Source organism: Leishmania braziliensis, chromosome 33 (assembly GCF_000002845.2).
Source record: "Leishmania braziliensis MHOM/BR/75/M2904 complete genome, chromosome 33".
NCBI classification, from domain to species: Eukaryota; Euglenozoa; class Kinetoplastea; order Trypanosomatida; family Trypanosomatidae; genus Leishmania; species Leishmania braziliensis.
The window spans coordinates 1129764-1144068 of NC_009325.2; the positions used below are offsets into that span (position 1 = coordinate 1129764).

The 14305-nt window shown below is 57.6% G+C and overlaps 4 protein-coding genes across 4 annotated transcripts; all 4 read left to right on the forward strand.

The window, feature by feature from the left end:
* Positions 1–1054: 1054 nt before the first annotated feature.
* Positions 1055–2506, forward strand: LBRM_33_2890 (putative mitochondrial processing peptidase alpha subunit; the record flags this gene model as incomplete). Its single annotated transcript, XM_001568006.2, has 1 exon — positions 1055–2506. One exon carries the CDS (start codon positions 1055–1057, stop codon positions 2504–2506), a length of 1452 nt encoding a protein of 483 aa, XP_001568056.1.
* An 873-nt stretch (positions 2507–3379) lies between these two features.
* Positions 3380–4867, forward strand: LBRM_33_2900 (conserved hypothetical protein; the record flags this gene model as incomplete). Its single annotated transcript, XM_001568007.2, has 1 exon — positions 3380–4867. The coding sequence occupies one exon, from the start codon at positions 3380–3382 to the stop codon at positions 4865–4867; it is 1488 nt and encodes a 495-aa protein (XP_001568057.2).
* Positions 4868–6621: 1754 nt separating this feature from the next.
* LBRM_33_2910 (putative dynein intermediate chain) lies at positions 6622–10479 on the forward strand (the record flags this gene model as incomplete). Its single annotated transcript, XM_001568008.1, has 1 exon — positions 6622–10479. One exon carries the CDS (start codon positions 6622–6624, stop codon positions 10477–10479), a length of 3858 nt encoding a protein of 1285 aa, XP_001568058.1.
* Positions 10480–12304: 1825 nt separating this feature from the next.
* Positions 12305–13414, forward strand: LBRM_33_2920 (conserved hypothetical protein; the record flags this gene model as incomplete). Its single annotated transcript, XM_001568009.1, has 1 exon — positions 12305–13414. The coding sequence occupies one exon, from the start codon at positions 12305–12307 to the stop codon at positions 13412–13414; it is 1110 nt and encodes a 369-aa protein (XP_001568059.1).
* Positions 13415–14305: the final 891 nt, after the last annotated feature.

Sequence of the window (14305 nt, forward strand, 5' to 3'; positions counted from 1 at the left end):
ACTGGATGCTAAACAGACGCCTTTGCAGAGGACGTGTGCCACTCCACACCACACCACGCGAGAGGTGTCATTTTTCGTTCTCTGTTGGGTGCGGTGCACGTCAACACCGACAGCATGCGGTGCAGAGGAGCGCAGAAAAGAAAACAACAACCACAAAGAGGGGCGGCCGATCTACACCCCGAGACGTGCGTTTACGTCTCGTCTTTGGCGTCCTTGGGGGATCCCTCTCTAGCGAGACGGTGCTCACAGTGGGTAACACATTAACTCAGCGACAGTACACAACAACCCATAGAAAGCGGCGTCTGCGCGTCAAGTAGATTGCACTACCAGCCAAAGAAACACAGTAATAGCAGCAGCCGAGAGGGAGAGGCCTGCACACGCCAACCTGTTCCTAGACGTGTAGGCACACATGTGAGGAAGAGGAGCACGAGTGAGGTCAACACGCCTCGACTAAGGAGTTGTTCCGGTAGGCCAAACGAGGAGAGGAAGCAGCCACGCGGGTCTTCTCCACCATGGCGATTTCTTTTTATTCTTTTGGCGACTACTTCAGGATGTGCATTACACGTTCACCCCATGTGAAAGGACTCTTCAAGAGTTTCTCCACTTTCTGATTCCCTTTCGTTCCAGTTTGCTCTTTATGTGGGTAAACTGGAGGGCGACGCCGGCTTGTCATGTGAGGGTGGTGCTCATCACACATCGCGACGTTCGCGAATCTTTTTCTCTCTCTCACTCCCCCTCTTTCTCGCCACACGCTTGCGACTATGCAGCCTACATAGTCATCCCTATTCTCTCTCTCGTTCTCGCTCTCTCTCTCTCCCTCGCTCGTTTGCCGCAGGTGCGTATCACACCTTTCTTTTTCTTGGGCGTTAATCGGTGTGCATATCTGTGGCCCCGTACTGAGACTCCCCCCTCTCTCTCTCTCTCTCTCTGTCGCTCTTTTCCTCTCGCACGCACACTTTCGATCGCACTCCACACGGACGCAGGTTCATCGGAGGCATTACACGAACCACCACCACCACCACCCCCCCGCTCTCCCCATCTCCAATCGATAGACATGCTTTCTGTGAGTCGCCTTGTGCGCGGTGTTGCTGAGACAATTAAGCGTGAGAACTTCACCATATCCCGTCTTACGAACGGACTCCGAGTCATCACATGCGATGACGGCAACGGCATCACCGGCATGGGGCTTTTCTCCTTGAACGGCCCCAAGTTTGAGGAGAAGGGGAGTTTTGGTGCGGCGGCGGTGATGGAGTCACTGCCACTGCGCAGCAACACGCGCATGACGACCGAGGCGATTAGCCAGTCCCTCGGCGTCTTTGGCAACGCGTACAAGGTGACTAACAATCGAGAGGCCATGTCTGTCATGCTCATGATGCCGCGCTATCATCAGCGAGAGGGACTCGATGTGCTTAACGGCATGTGGCTGCACCCAACCGAGAGCGCCGACGAGTTCGACGTGGCAAAGGCGCAGACTCTGCACCGCAGCTCTCTCACGAGCCGTGACGCGACGAGCATGCTGTTTGAGCTTGTTCACAAGGCCGGCTGGAGTGGTCGCGGACTCGGCAACCCGCTCTCCCCGACAGAGGAGCAGCTGGAGGAGCTGACACTGGAGAAGTTTCACGCCTTTCACCGCCGCTACACCAGGCCGGAGCGGACAGTGCTGGCAGCAACGGGTGTAACAGATCACGTGGCATTTGTGCAGGAGGCTGAGACGCGGTTGGAGTTCCCTGAACCCGCGGCGCCGTCGTCCCTCCTGTCTAGCGCAGAGACGGCGAACAAGGCAGCTGCCATCACAGCTCAGGCTCACCCATACACGGGCGGTTGCGAGTACGTGCAGAACACAACGGCGCCAGAGTCCATGAACAAGTTTCAAGAGAAGAATCTTAGCCACATGGCCCTCTTCTTCCAGGCCATCCCAATGGCCCACCCTGACTATTTCACCTTCTCAGTCATTCAGACATTGCTGGGTGGCGGCACCTCGTTCAGCTCCGGTGGCCCTGGCAAGGGCATGCAAACAAAACTGTTTCGCGAGGTGTTGAACCGTGAGCCGAACCTGCACGGCATGGAGTGCATCACGGCATGGTACAGCGATGGTGGCTTAATTGGCCTCTACGGCTCTGCCCCACACGAGTATGTGAACAATTTGTTGAAGATCATGGTTTTCCAGGCAGCGTCGATTAGCCAGCGCATCACGCTGGCGCACCTGGAGATGGCTAAAAACCAGCTAAGCTCGCAGCTTATTCTTCTGGGGGAGGGGCGCGAGCAGCTGCTGAATGACATGGGATTTAACCTTCTCGTGCACAACTACACCATTACGCCGCAGGAGACCATTCAAGGGAGCGCGCAGGTGACCATGGCGGGACTCCATCACGTGTGCTCGCAGCTAATTGAGCATCCCGTGACGTTTGCCGTGTATGGGGAGACCAGGGACATGCCCAAGTACAAGGAGCTCGTGGAGGCTCTGAGGAAGTCGTATGCGTCCTTAAACAAGACCACGCCAGGGTGAAGCATCCAAAAGACAAGCGAAAAGTACGAAGGCAGCGGAAGCGGGGAGGGGAGAGAAGGATGTGGCGTGGGCAGCTCACGGGGAGGGGGTGAGAGAGAACATTTGAGGATGTCGGCGAATCGATGGCATCCGCCGCCTTTTCCGTGTCTCTGCGGTAATTTACAGCGATGAAGTGGGTCGATCTGCGCCTCTGTCTTCTACCTTTGCTATTCGTTTCCTCCATTTCCTTCTATTCACAGAGAGAGAGAGAGAGAAGCTGAAGAGTGTGGCAGTGAGGCGACATGTGGTGTTTCCCTTCCCCCTCCCCTTGTTCAGATGACACGCATAGACGCGGTTTCCCTGTCTGTTTCAGGACCTTAATGCGCACATCTTGTGTTTTGTATTGGTGCGTACGTGTGGCCGTTGCGCTTAACGCACAAGCTGATGTGCGACAATGCAAGAGTAAAACAACAACACAGAGACCTTCAACTGGACTGAATCTGATGCCCGTGCGCTTCCAGAGGAGCCGAGGCTGCCTTGACGTGTCGAACGTGACTCCCTACCCCTGTAGCATCTGCAGCGCCGACGGATGTCCCCACCCACCCTCTCTCTCTCTCTCCCTGTGTGTGTGTGTGTGCCTGTACATTAGCCTCTGTGATAGTGATCTACTCATGGTCAGGTCACCCCTGCTTTCACCCCTATCCTGCTTCAACCTCTTAGTTCAGCGCCTCCTTGAGCGCGTCTTCGAGAGGTTTGCACTGCAGCAATCTCAAACAACAGAAAAGAAAAACAAAAACACCGTATCCAATCGTGCATAAACACGCTCACAGGACGGCAGTGCCAGGGGAAAGGAAGTTGCAAGTACGCTGATACGGCCCTGTTGTTGGTTGCAGGATGAGTGCCTTACATACGGTGGTGAATGAGACGATCATAGAGGCGGTTCGGGTGGCTCTCGAGAGCTACACTGCTGAGGGTCAGCAGCTCACTGTGCCAAACGATGGGACGAGGATGCCTGCTGAACAAGAAAGCATAATCCGCAAAGCTCTTTTTGCCGGGTTGCAGAACCTCCGCGCAGCAGTCCAGCAGCACGCCACCCGCTTGACGCCGCCGGGCAACACCGAGGAGGTGGACAGCCATACTCATATGCATCTGGCGAGCGAACTGACCACGACCACGCCGTGGGGGCTGAGTACCGCTCTCGCACAGCTGGCAAGCAACGCCACAGCAACACAAGAGTTCGTGCAACAGGCGGTGCTCAGCATCTGGGCCCATCTGCACAGCGCTGCAAGCCGCAGAGAAGGTAGTATCGCTGCAAACGCCGTCTACACGGCTACCCCGGATGTGACTCGAGTACTAGAGGCTGCTGCGGCAGCACAGCATATTGTTGCAGCGGATGGGGTAGCGCCAGCGAGCACTGTATGGCCGATGACAGCTGGGAGTATTGTTGCGTATCTGAGCACCTTCTCTGCTGCTGAGTGGGTGTGGCTGCTGGCGACTCTCGTGCTTGGCTACCTAATTGTGTCCTTTGTCTTTGGTCGTATACTGGGTTTTAATGGCCTATTGAATCGCCGGCGGCCGAGGACGACCACCGTGTTGATTGGCCTACCTTACAGTGGCAAGACAGCACTGTTCGTGCAGCTTGTGCACCATCGGCAGCTTCTCGAGACACGCGCAAGTATGCGCACGAACAGTGGATACATGTGCGCAGCGGCGCAGCATGGCCGTTCCACTGGCAGGGCGGGGGTGAAGGTTGTCGACTGCCCTGGCCATCCGCGCCTGCATAAAGAGATGCTGCGCGCTGTCAGCGAAGCTTTAAACGTCGTTGTCGTCATCGACTCCGTTACCGTTCAGGACAACCAACGGGAGGGCGCTGACGCACTGGCGGAGCTTCTCATCAACGTTTTGCAGTCACCTGAGTTCTACGGGGTTCGTCGGCTTCTCTTCGCCTGCACGAAGCGCGACGAGGTGATCAGCTACGCCCCGAAGGCGGTGCGCAGGTTGCTGGAGGCCGCCATGGTCGCCTCGATCGAGTCGCGTCAGAACGCGATGGGGCGCGTAGAGAGCGTGCGTGACAGCAACAACACAGTCGTCACCAGCAGAGGCAAGCCTGACGGCGGCCGCCGAAAAGATGGCGGTGGCCGTCGGCACATGCTTTTCTTGGATGGCGCGGGAAGCGATGACAGGATAGGCGAGGCGGTGCCTGGCTATGAGCATTTGCGTGGAGCGCCTGGTGGGAGTGAGAAGAGCTTCAATTTTGAGCAGCTGGGCATTCCGGTGGCATTTGTGGACGTGAGCAGCCGGCCGAACGCCGCGGAGCACAAATACTCGATCACCGTCCTCGAAGACTTCCTGCTGGGCGGCGGATTCGGTAGCGATGGCTGAGCGTTGGAGATGCGAAGAACAGAGAGAGGGAGAGAGATGTTGGCGGGGTGGTAAGGGGAAGGTGAGGGGGGTGGAGGCGGTGTTGAGGAATGTTTGCGCTTAAAAAGAGTGTGACTCGAGTCTCTTTTTTTTTTTGCGGTGCGCAACGCAAGTCCTTTGGCGTACGTCGTGCCTCCGTGTGAGCGCTTTCTGTTGCTGCTGTCGCCTTCGCCATTGACAATGCTGCTCGTACTGCCGTGTTTCTCTGTGCATGCGTGCGTACGTGGTTGTTCTTTTGGGCGACAGCTTTCCTCGTGCATTCCTTAACTCGCTTCCCATTTCTGTCTCTCATTCTCGCCCCTTCCTTCATTCCCTCTCAGTCTCTGTGGGCCGTGTTGTGCCAGTACACCTCCCCGTGGCGTGTAGGCGTCTCGGTGTCGTGGTGCACTGTCAGATGGAGGGCAAACAACAAGAGGACAAGGCAGGCGTTTCTGCTCCAAGGATGGCGCGGGGGGGGGGCGCCTCGGCTCCGTGTGAATGGGCTACGTAGCCCTGTCCACCTCATCCCCGCCCAATGCCCCCCCCCCCCCCCAGCGACGCGCGCGGAGGTCAGAGCGACGCGGCACCACTGACGTCGTTGGTCAGGTCCTGGATGGCGCTGTGCCAGGGCGGTGTGCGATGGTGCACGTGCTGCTGCCATCTGCGCGATATGCTGAGTGCTAAAGTGAGACGACCTGCGGAGCAGGGGCGAGCAGAGTTTGGGGTGGAGGCAGTGCTCTGATGACTGGGTCGGCGCGTTGCTGTAACGCCTGTGCCTGCGGCTGCCTCGCAGCACGCGATGGACCTGTGGAAGGGCTGCGCAGGAGTAGAGTGGTGTTTCTCTCATGTTTTATGGAAGAGGGTGGAGGTGTTTCAAGGAAAGTTGTTTTTCCTCCTACGCTCTCTATGCGACTAGGCACACCCATCCCGGTATCTTTCTCCTTTTGCTCCTCCCAGGCGAACGCTGTTGCTGCCGTGCTGCGTCACTGGCAATGCCTCGCGCTGCGTCAGATGAATGGGGACAACGAAAGCTACCCTGGTGAGCACGTTGCAAGCGCTTGCAGAAGAAACGCGTCCACCCGCACTAACGTGCCGTTGCGCCTTATATGTCCTTCTTCCTACTCCACCCCTGTACCCGTACCCCGTGGCGGCGTGGGGAGCCGTGAACGAGGGCATGATGGGAAATTCGGGCTGTGGAAAATTTGTGGAGTATGGCGTACGTTTATCTCTTTTTTTTTTTCTCTCTCTCTCTGTCTGTCTGTCTGTCGAGGCATAATGCAAAAGGAGCGCAGTCAACTATTTTAGCCTGATACACCCACGCGCGCACACAGTAATGCCATAGAGAGAAAAAAAAAAGCTGCAAGGAATAGTCAAGCATTACGGTGAGTGCGTACGTGCGTGTGTCCTCACATCTACGTTGGGCGCCCCGTCATTCGAACGGGCAACGTCTACGCGTGTGTGTGCAAACGCTCTCATACACCCATGCGCGCGGAGGTAGCAGTTAAGGCGAAGCTTTTCTTGTCTCTTTGCATGGTAATCGATCTCGCGCAGTGGTGGCAGTGCGCGCTTGGCACTCTTTTTCCGCTTTATTTGCCGGTCGGGCTCAGCAAACGGTGCATACAAAAGAGTGCGCTGGTACGTTGTGCTCTTCCGTCTGCCCAGTTGAAGCAGAGGACCCCTCACTAGGACATGTCTGAGCTGACTACAGTCACTCCCCTTCCTTCTTCAGTTCACTCATGCGTCTAGTTTCTCTCTCTTTCTCTCCCTCTCTTTGCTCATCACGTTTTGCCTCTCCGTTGTTGCACCTTTTTTGCCGCGGCGCTGCACTTGCGTCGCTTACTGCGGGACGCTCGTTTACATGCGTCTACACTCGATGGCCCACTAGTGGCCTTTTTGTGTTGTGTGCGAGTGTCTGTGCTGCTTTGTCCCACAGTTGTTCCTCTATTGCTGTGACGTCTTTGAAGCTCTCAAGGCTGAATCGTGTCTTGCCGTCTGGTCTTGTTGTTGTTGTTGCTAATCGGACTCTTCTCGATTCAGCTCAGTTGTGGTGTTTCCTTTACTCCGCTGCAGTTACCCCTTTGGTCTGTCCTCCAGTGTGTTTTGCCGTCTGTTGCGACCGTGGCGTTACCAGGCCCCACACACTGTCTGCCGTGAAGAGTGGTGCTGGTGTCGCATTTTTGTTTGTGACTGTGGCTGTCGTGTACTACACCTTTGCTCTGTCTGATTTTCTCTTTTCCATTCTCTCGTCTTTTAATCATAGCCGTGAAAACTCAGGCCACATGAAGAACTTCTCCGGGAGCTACGCTGCTGATTCTGGCGACACGATGAGGAGCTTCACCTCGCTCTCGTCGCGCCGTAATCAGCAGCCTCACAGTCGTGACAGTGTTACCGGCGCAGCGTTAGTCGCAGCGGCCACGGCCACGAGTCGTGGCAGCAGCGTCGCCATACCGAGCATCTTGTCGTCGTCGCGGGGATCGCAGCAACACAGCAGGGGCATAATGGGGACTTCGTCGTCCTTGCGGTCCAGTGCCGCGAAAGCGGCCGCTCGCGAGGAGGCGCGGAAGCGCATGCATGACATGCGCGCCGAGCTCGAGGGTGTCATTCACGTGCTCGATGGCGGCATCAATCGAACGCCACTGCCGCTGCAGCCGCGACAGAGCCTTGTCGGTGGAGTGCCGCATGAACTGCAGCTGCTCAACAGAGGTGGCTCCGCTGGAAGTCGCACGGAGGTGACTCAGGATATGGGCGGGACGACGAATCTCATGAGCGGTTACCTGGACAGCTCCTTCATTCATTCATCGTTCATGTTCAGCAAGGCCAGGCGCAGCAGTAGCAAGTGCGACTCGATAGCGGCGGGCAGTCACATCCAGAGCAAGAGAAACAGTGCGGGTGGCGATCATGGCAGCGGCGTACGCAGACGCAGCGATGGCGGAGACATCCGCAGCCTTGAGTCGAGTCTCCAGTCGCTCTCCTTCGCCGGTAACCGCCGCATGTCAGAGCGTTCATTATCGGTTTGCGAATCGTCGTTGGTACGTCAGCGCGCTGCCGCTCCCGCTGGCAACGCCGCTGATGCACCGCTCCCGAGACTTTTGCAGAAGAACACGCTGCTCGAGGGGGCCATCTATACGCCGCCGGCACCGTTGACAGCGAACGAGAAGGCTGCATGGCGCAAGGCAACCACCACCGTCGTCCTCACCGAAACCCCCACCATCTTACTGTACTGCCATCAGGATGAGGCGGTGTCGAAGGAGTATGCGGAGAAGGTTACCACCGTCGTGGAACGCAACTGCGAGTACGCAGCTGTGGAGGAGGCCTACCGGACGGACGAGGGCACCCAGTTCCACAGCACGGGCGCCATGACAATGCGTGCGCCCATGAAGTCGGTGCAGACCGAAGTCCATCCGCCGCCAAAGAAAGACAGCGGTGCCCTGCAGGTGACTCCGTGGATGCTGAAGGACGCGTACGCGGCGACGCTGGAGGCCACAGAGAACGCTGAGGAGGAAGGCCAGGAGGAGCGACAGCAACAAGTGGGCAACGCTGCCGGCGACGCGGCTGACAGCGGCGCTGGTGCTGATTTTGAGGACGCCCTGCGTGACGGAGACAGCATTGACGGCACCGGCAGCGGAGATGACGACGGCCAGAGCAGTGACAATGGACAGTCCACACTGGTGTCCTCTGAAACAGTGACACGTACAATGAGCAGCGGAGGCGTGACGGTAAACAGTGCCAACGCTGTCGCCTCCACCATTGCTGGTGTAGAGGCGAGTAGGCAGTGGATGCTGGCGGAGACGTTGCTGTCCACGCTACGCATCATGGAGCGTGCTGTGGTGCAAAACAACATGGAGGCGGTGCAGCTTTCTTACCGAGGAATCGCCATGGAGGGCTTTAGCCAAGATGCGGTGAAGACAGCTGCAAAGCCCGCCTCTGCTGTCGACACCTCTACCTGTGTATCTGCGATGTCCCCATCAACAGCGGTGCCAGGGCCACTGCCAGTGGCTCTTAATTTGCACACGACACCACTGCCGGCTGTCCCAGCGGAAGGTTCCCCCATGACCCCAGGGGCTGAAGGAGGGGCAGCAGCGACGGCGGACAGAAAGGCTGCTGCACAGGTGATGGGCTTAGGGGACCCACCACAGGAAGCTGGTGCAGTGCTCACCTCATCAGTCGCCGTAAACTCTAGCGCAGCCTCGCCGTCTTCGTCTCCACCTGTGCGCCTTAGTGAGGGCATTCGCCTTCTCTGGCGTTTTGGCTCGCCACAGCTGACACAGGGTCGTGGTGTAGCCTGCATGGCGTGGAACCGGCGTGAGAACGACATGCTAGCGGTGGGGTACACCGCATGCCGACGCTCGCTGCTGCAGGACGATGACAACAACAGGGGCAACGATGTCGCATCGTCGGTGATCTACAAGCGCGCTCAGGGCCAGGAGGCTCACGGTATGGTGTGCTGCTGGTCGCTGAAGAACCCACTGTCCCCGGAGCTAATTCTGTACCTGCGCGGCGACGCTGACGTCACGGCTCTTGCCTTTTCCTTTGAGCACCCCAGTCTGCTTGCTGTCGGCAGCAGCGCTGGCGAGATTGTCATCTATGACATCCAGCACGACATCGTGCTCCCCTCTATTGTTCCTGCCGTCATCGGTGCGGCTGGTGGCCAGCATACTGGCGCGATCTGGGAGCTGCAGTGGGTGCCAAAAGGAAAGGAACATGGCGAGTTCCTCACGTCCATCTCCGCTGATGGTCGCGTGGTGCAGTGGGCAGTGGGCAAGTCGATTGAGCGTGTTCCACCAGACCTCATGCATCTGCAGCGCCAGCCGGGCATGCATGTGGAGAAGGCTTTTATTGCCGGTGTCGCAGAGGCTGAGGCGGCTGCCGCGTTGGCCGAGTCCGCCCTGGGCGGCAAAGGGGGTGCCAATAAGCAGCCCCGAAGACCGGTGCCGAGGAGCGCTGCTGGGTCTACAGGAGCCAGAAGCGGCGGCGGTGGCGGTGGCGGTGCAGCGGAGGAGGCGATCCTGTCTCGGCAGTGTGGCGGCATGTGCTTTGATATTTGTCCATCAGACACGGCTGTGTACATCGTCGGCACCGAGGATGGCTCCGTCCTACAATGCAGCAAGAGTCAGACGGAGAACTACGACTTGGAGTACGAGCCGCACTCGGATCTGGTGTACCGCGTTCGGTGGTCGCCCTACAGCGCTGCATACTTTCTCACCTGCTCGGCAGACTGGACCTCGCGTCTTTACAGGGTTGGTACCAAAAAGGCGCAGCTACGCTTTCACAGTGTCCGGCAAGACGCTGTGCAGGATGTGGCGTGGTCGCACACAAACGCCCTTATCTTTGCCACGGTGACGGCACAGGGTAACGCGGAGGTGTGGACAGTCATGGATGGCATGCACCCTTGCACCACTGTTGAATACCGTGACCATCGCCGTCTGAGCGCTGTCCTCTTCGCAGAGCAGGAGACGCCAGTGCTCGTCGTTGGTGATGAGGAGGGTGATGTGACGGTATTCCGGCTAGACGCGCCATCGTACAAGCGCTGCGACCTCACAGATGACGAGCAGGAGACGCTGCTGGCAGAGGCAGTCCGAAAACAGCTGGCCTAGTCCATCCTGTGCTGGTCATTCGCGAATGGAGGTGGATGGGGGTAGATCAATGTGGGGGAGCCGGACATGCAGTGTGTGCCCCCCCTCCAACTCTCATCCCTACACGTTGGAAGGGCGTGCGCATATGCCCCTGCCCCCTCTTCATCATCCATAGCATTTCGCGGTGCCGCTTTACTCGTCTCGTTGTTGCCGTCACTTCTGTGTGTGGCCATTACGCCTCTTTGACGCGGCCATGTCTCCGTGAAATATCCCGCAAAAGAGAGGATCACGGAGAGCGTCAGAGAAGACGATTCCTGTGAACAGAGCGAGAGCACCGAAGGCGGAACGACAGCGACGCGAACGTGCCCAGTACGATCAGAGCGATGCATGTCTGTGTACGTGGGTGTGCGTGCGCACGATTTTGTGTCCACCTATGCCCTCTCACCACCTTTCTGTTTTTCATCTTTATCCTGGTTGCCCCCACCTCTTTCCTCCTCCTCCCGCACTTCTCTGTTGTTATCATAGATGCCATTCGTGGCAAGGTTCATTGGCCATTGTGTGTCTTCACGACAAATGCGCGTGGGGGCGCGTGCGTGCTGTTCTCCGTCTCCGTCTCTGCAAGAGAGTCGTCTCGCCGATCAGCGCTGCTGCCACTCGTTGCGCTAGCCTACCTGTGTTTTACTTGGTGAGCTTTGGTGTGTGGGCCCTTTCTCGTGTACCTCTCGATGTATGGTAGCGCCCCTCCCCCTTTGGCGGTTCGTTTTTTTTTTGTGTTTTGTTTTGTTTTGTTCTTCCCCGCTCCGCCATGCCGCTCCCCCCGCCCCCGCCCCGCCTCACGTGCCAGGCGAGGCGAGAGGACGAGTGTGCGCTTGCGACGGGGAGCGTGTGATGGAGTGAACGATGTACCACCTCTCCTCCTCTTCATCTCGCTCTTTTTCCCCCTTTTTGTATTACACTTTCTCAGCAAGTCTCGTTCACGCTCACTAATGATGCGCAGGTGCGCACCCAGAGGCGTAACGCGAGCAACGAGGAGCTGGATGAGGCTCTGTCGCAGCGACTTTGCCCTCCCACTCCTTTCTCGTCTCCTCCGCCTGGCCCCTTTGAACCTTGCACTCACTGCCACAGTTCATCAAGCGGAGAAAGAGAAGGTTCTTCCTTGAGTGTACATGTGGACTTTGAGATGACTGACTGCAATTCTACGTCGCTATTGATAGAGCCCCTTTTGCTCTTTACACACAAGGACACAACTGAATATGCGCAGGTGCACCCAAGTGTTCCCCACAGCTGCGGACGATGTCTTCTCTCCCTTTCCTTCGGTTTAAATCGGCGTCTTCTCGGTGCGGTCTGTGTACCCGTACCACCCTCTTCCACTTTACCCCTTCCTTCTCGACCCTCGTCTTCTCACCACCGCGTACTCATCGCGAAAATGATACCCTTCGTGTGCAGCCCATCTGCAGCAGCGACAATCAAGAGGGATTGCACACGTGTGCGTGTCTGTGTTCCCACGCGGAGGTCATTGATTGTTCTCTTCTCTCCGCCACCACCTCTTCGCGCTTCTCTCTCCTCCGTCGTGGCCTTCATTTCCTTGTAAGGAGCAAGACCACGCAGTTTTCCTTGAAGATTGGCGCACTCGTACGCGCCGGCGTGTGTCACCCTGAGCATGGAGCCGAGCAGGGAGCAGAACGATGAGGCAGAGGTACCATCGCCATCAGCACTGCCTAGCAGTACGCCACCAGTTGAGACCTGCTTGTCTGACCTGACGAACGATGCGCTGCCTAGTGCAGCTAGGGACCCCTCCGTTGCGCAGGAGACCAACTTCATACCTCAGCAAGTCGAAGAGCCTGCGATGGCTACTGGGGACGTACAAGAAGATGGGACCACTGCCTCCATTGATGCCGCACTGAACAACGCCGTTGCGAGCGCGGTGAAGCAGGACGTTGACAGCGACGACGTGGATAATGCGGCAAGTTTCATGATCGCGCCGTCGACATCGTCGCTCTCCTCCAAAGGAAAAAAGAAGAGCAAGGACAAACTGCATTCGACAGCGGCAGCGCCGATTGCGGGAGGCGTTCAGTATAGCTCGACGATCACCATTGGGCCGAAGTCCTCCAGTGCACCATATCAGCCGCGTCTGTCATCGTCTTCGCGCTCCGCGCACAGCGGTCGACAAGTAATCGCCGACGCTTTCAAGCGCACCGAACCGCTTTTAGGCGGTGCGGATGGAGACTGCAGCAGCGTGTACTTTCCAAGTGGTCTGTCGATGAACGGGCAGTACAAGACAATCCCCGAGGAGTACGCCGAGTACCGCGAGCGCAACAACGTGAGGTGCAACTACAGAGGGCCTGTTTACGTGGTCGAGAATGTGTGCGTGCCGTGCAACGCCTGTGGCAGCCCTGTTGACCCTGTCCGACGCGTACCGGTTGGCTCCCTTTTCTTCCACGAAACCTGCCTTCACTGCTTCCTGTGCAGGCGTCGCACCGGTGTTGCAGGTCTGTACCTGCAAGTTGATCGCCAAGCTGTGTGCAGCGAGTGCGCCGCTCGCGGCTACGGGTCATGGGTGCCACGCCACGAAGCTCAGTCGCGCGGCATGGTGTATGGTGCTATACGTGGCGATATATATGCCGCTATAGAGGCCCATGACCGCAACGTTGAGCAGAAGCAACGGCGCACTGCTGGCCGGCCCATCACAGGAGGTGGCGCTTCCTCGACGCTGAACAAGGCTACCATACCGGGTGTGCTACCGCCGTCTCTCGCCATCGCTAACGTGCACAACCACCGGAACACCAGTGCCCGATCCTTTGCACTGATGAAACGGCAACAGTACTATACCCAGAGCGACAACAACATGATTATGGCGTTGCCTACCTCGGCGGCGCGGTCGCCTTGTGCGACTGGTGGTCTCCAGGATATCACTGCGACGCGGCAGTACCGCATCGCCAACGGACGACACGCGTGATGATCCGCTACGAATCACTTAGGGGTACCTCAAACGTGTATGCCTCTCCGCTTCGCCCTCTTTTCTCGGGCTTTTTCTGCGTGACACTGAATGGGTGGTGCCACTCTCAACACGAGAGTGACTCACTGCCACCCCACTTACGTAAAAAGGCCCCACTCTTTCCTCCCTCTCCCTCGCTAGTTCGACTCCCTCCTCGCTGTTGCTTTCATTCCTCCTAGTGCATCGGCGTGCGTGTGTTCGTGTGTCAGTCTGCGGATGCGTTGCGGCTGCTTGTCTGGCGACGCGGTGTCGTATGTAACGTGCGAAAGGCCCTTTCTTTCTTGAGTGTTCGCTCCGAAAGAAAGGGAGAAGAAGGGGAGAGGGCACGAGGCCTGCACATTGTGGTTGTTGTGCTTGCACATTGTGGTGGTGATGTTGGTTTTGTGTATGCATATATAAGCAGAGAGAGTTGATGCGATGCTTGTTCTTTGGTGTTGAGGGCGCTGTTTTGAGCTGAGAAGGGAGAAGGGGGGGGGTTGATCGCTTGCAGGTGAGTATGTGCACACATTGTTTGTTGGGCTTACGAGCCTGCTTCTTTGATTTTCCGATCTTCACACCCCTTGTGTGTGTGTGGGTGGGTGGTGCATCATGTCTGCCTCTTCGCGCAGGGGAACACCCGCTGTGTCGTGGTGTCTCCCCAGTCTACGCTCTCCTCCTCTTCCTCTTGATCTCCCTCTGCCTTTTTTGTTCTTGTTACGACTCTACGAGTGTGATCGCGAGTGACAGCTGCGTGAAGTGGGAGACGGGAGGGACAGGGGACTGCGTGGGAAGGCAGCTGCAACGAGGCATGTCGATTCCATCCCGCTTGTATGGTGCGTTTACACACGCACACACACACACACACACAGCCGT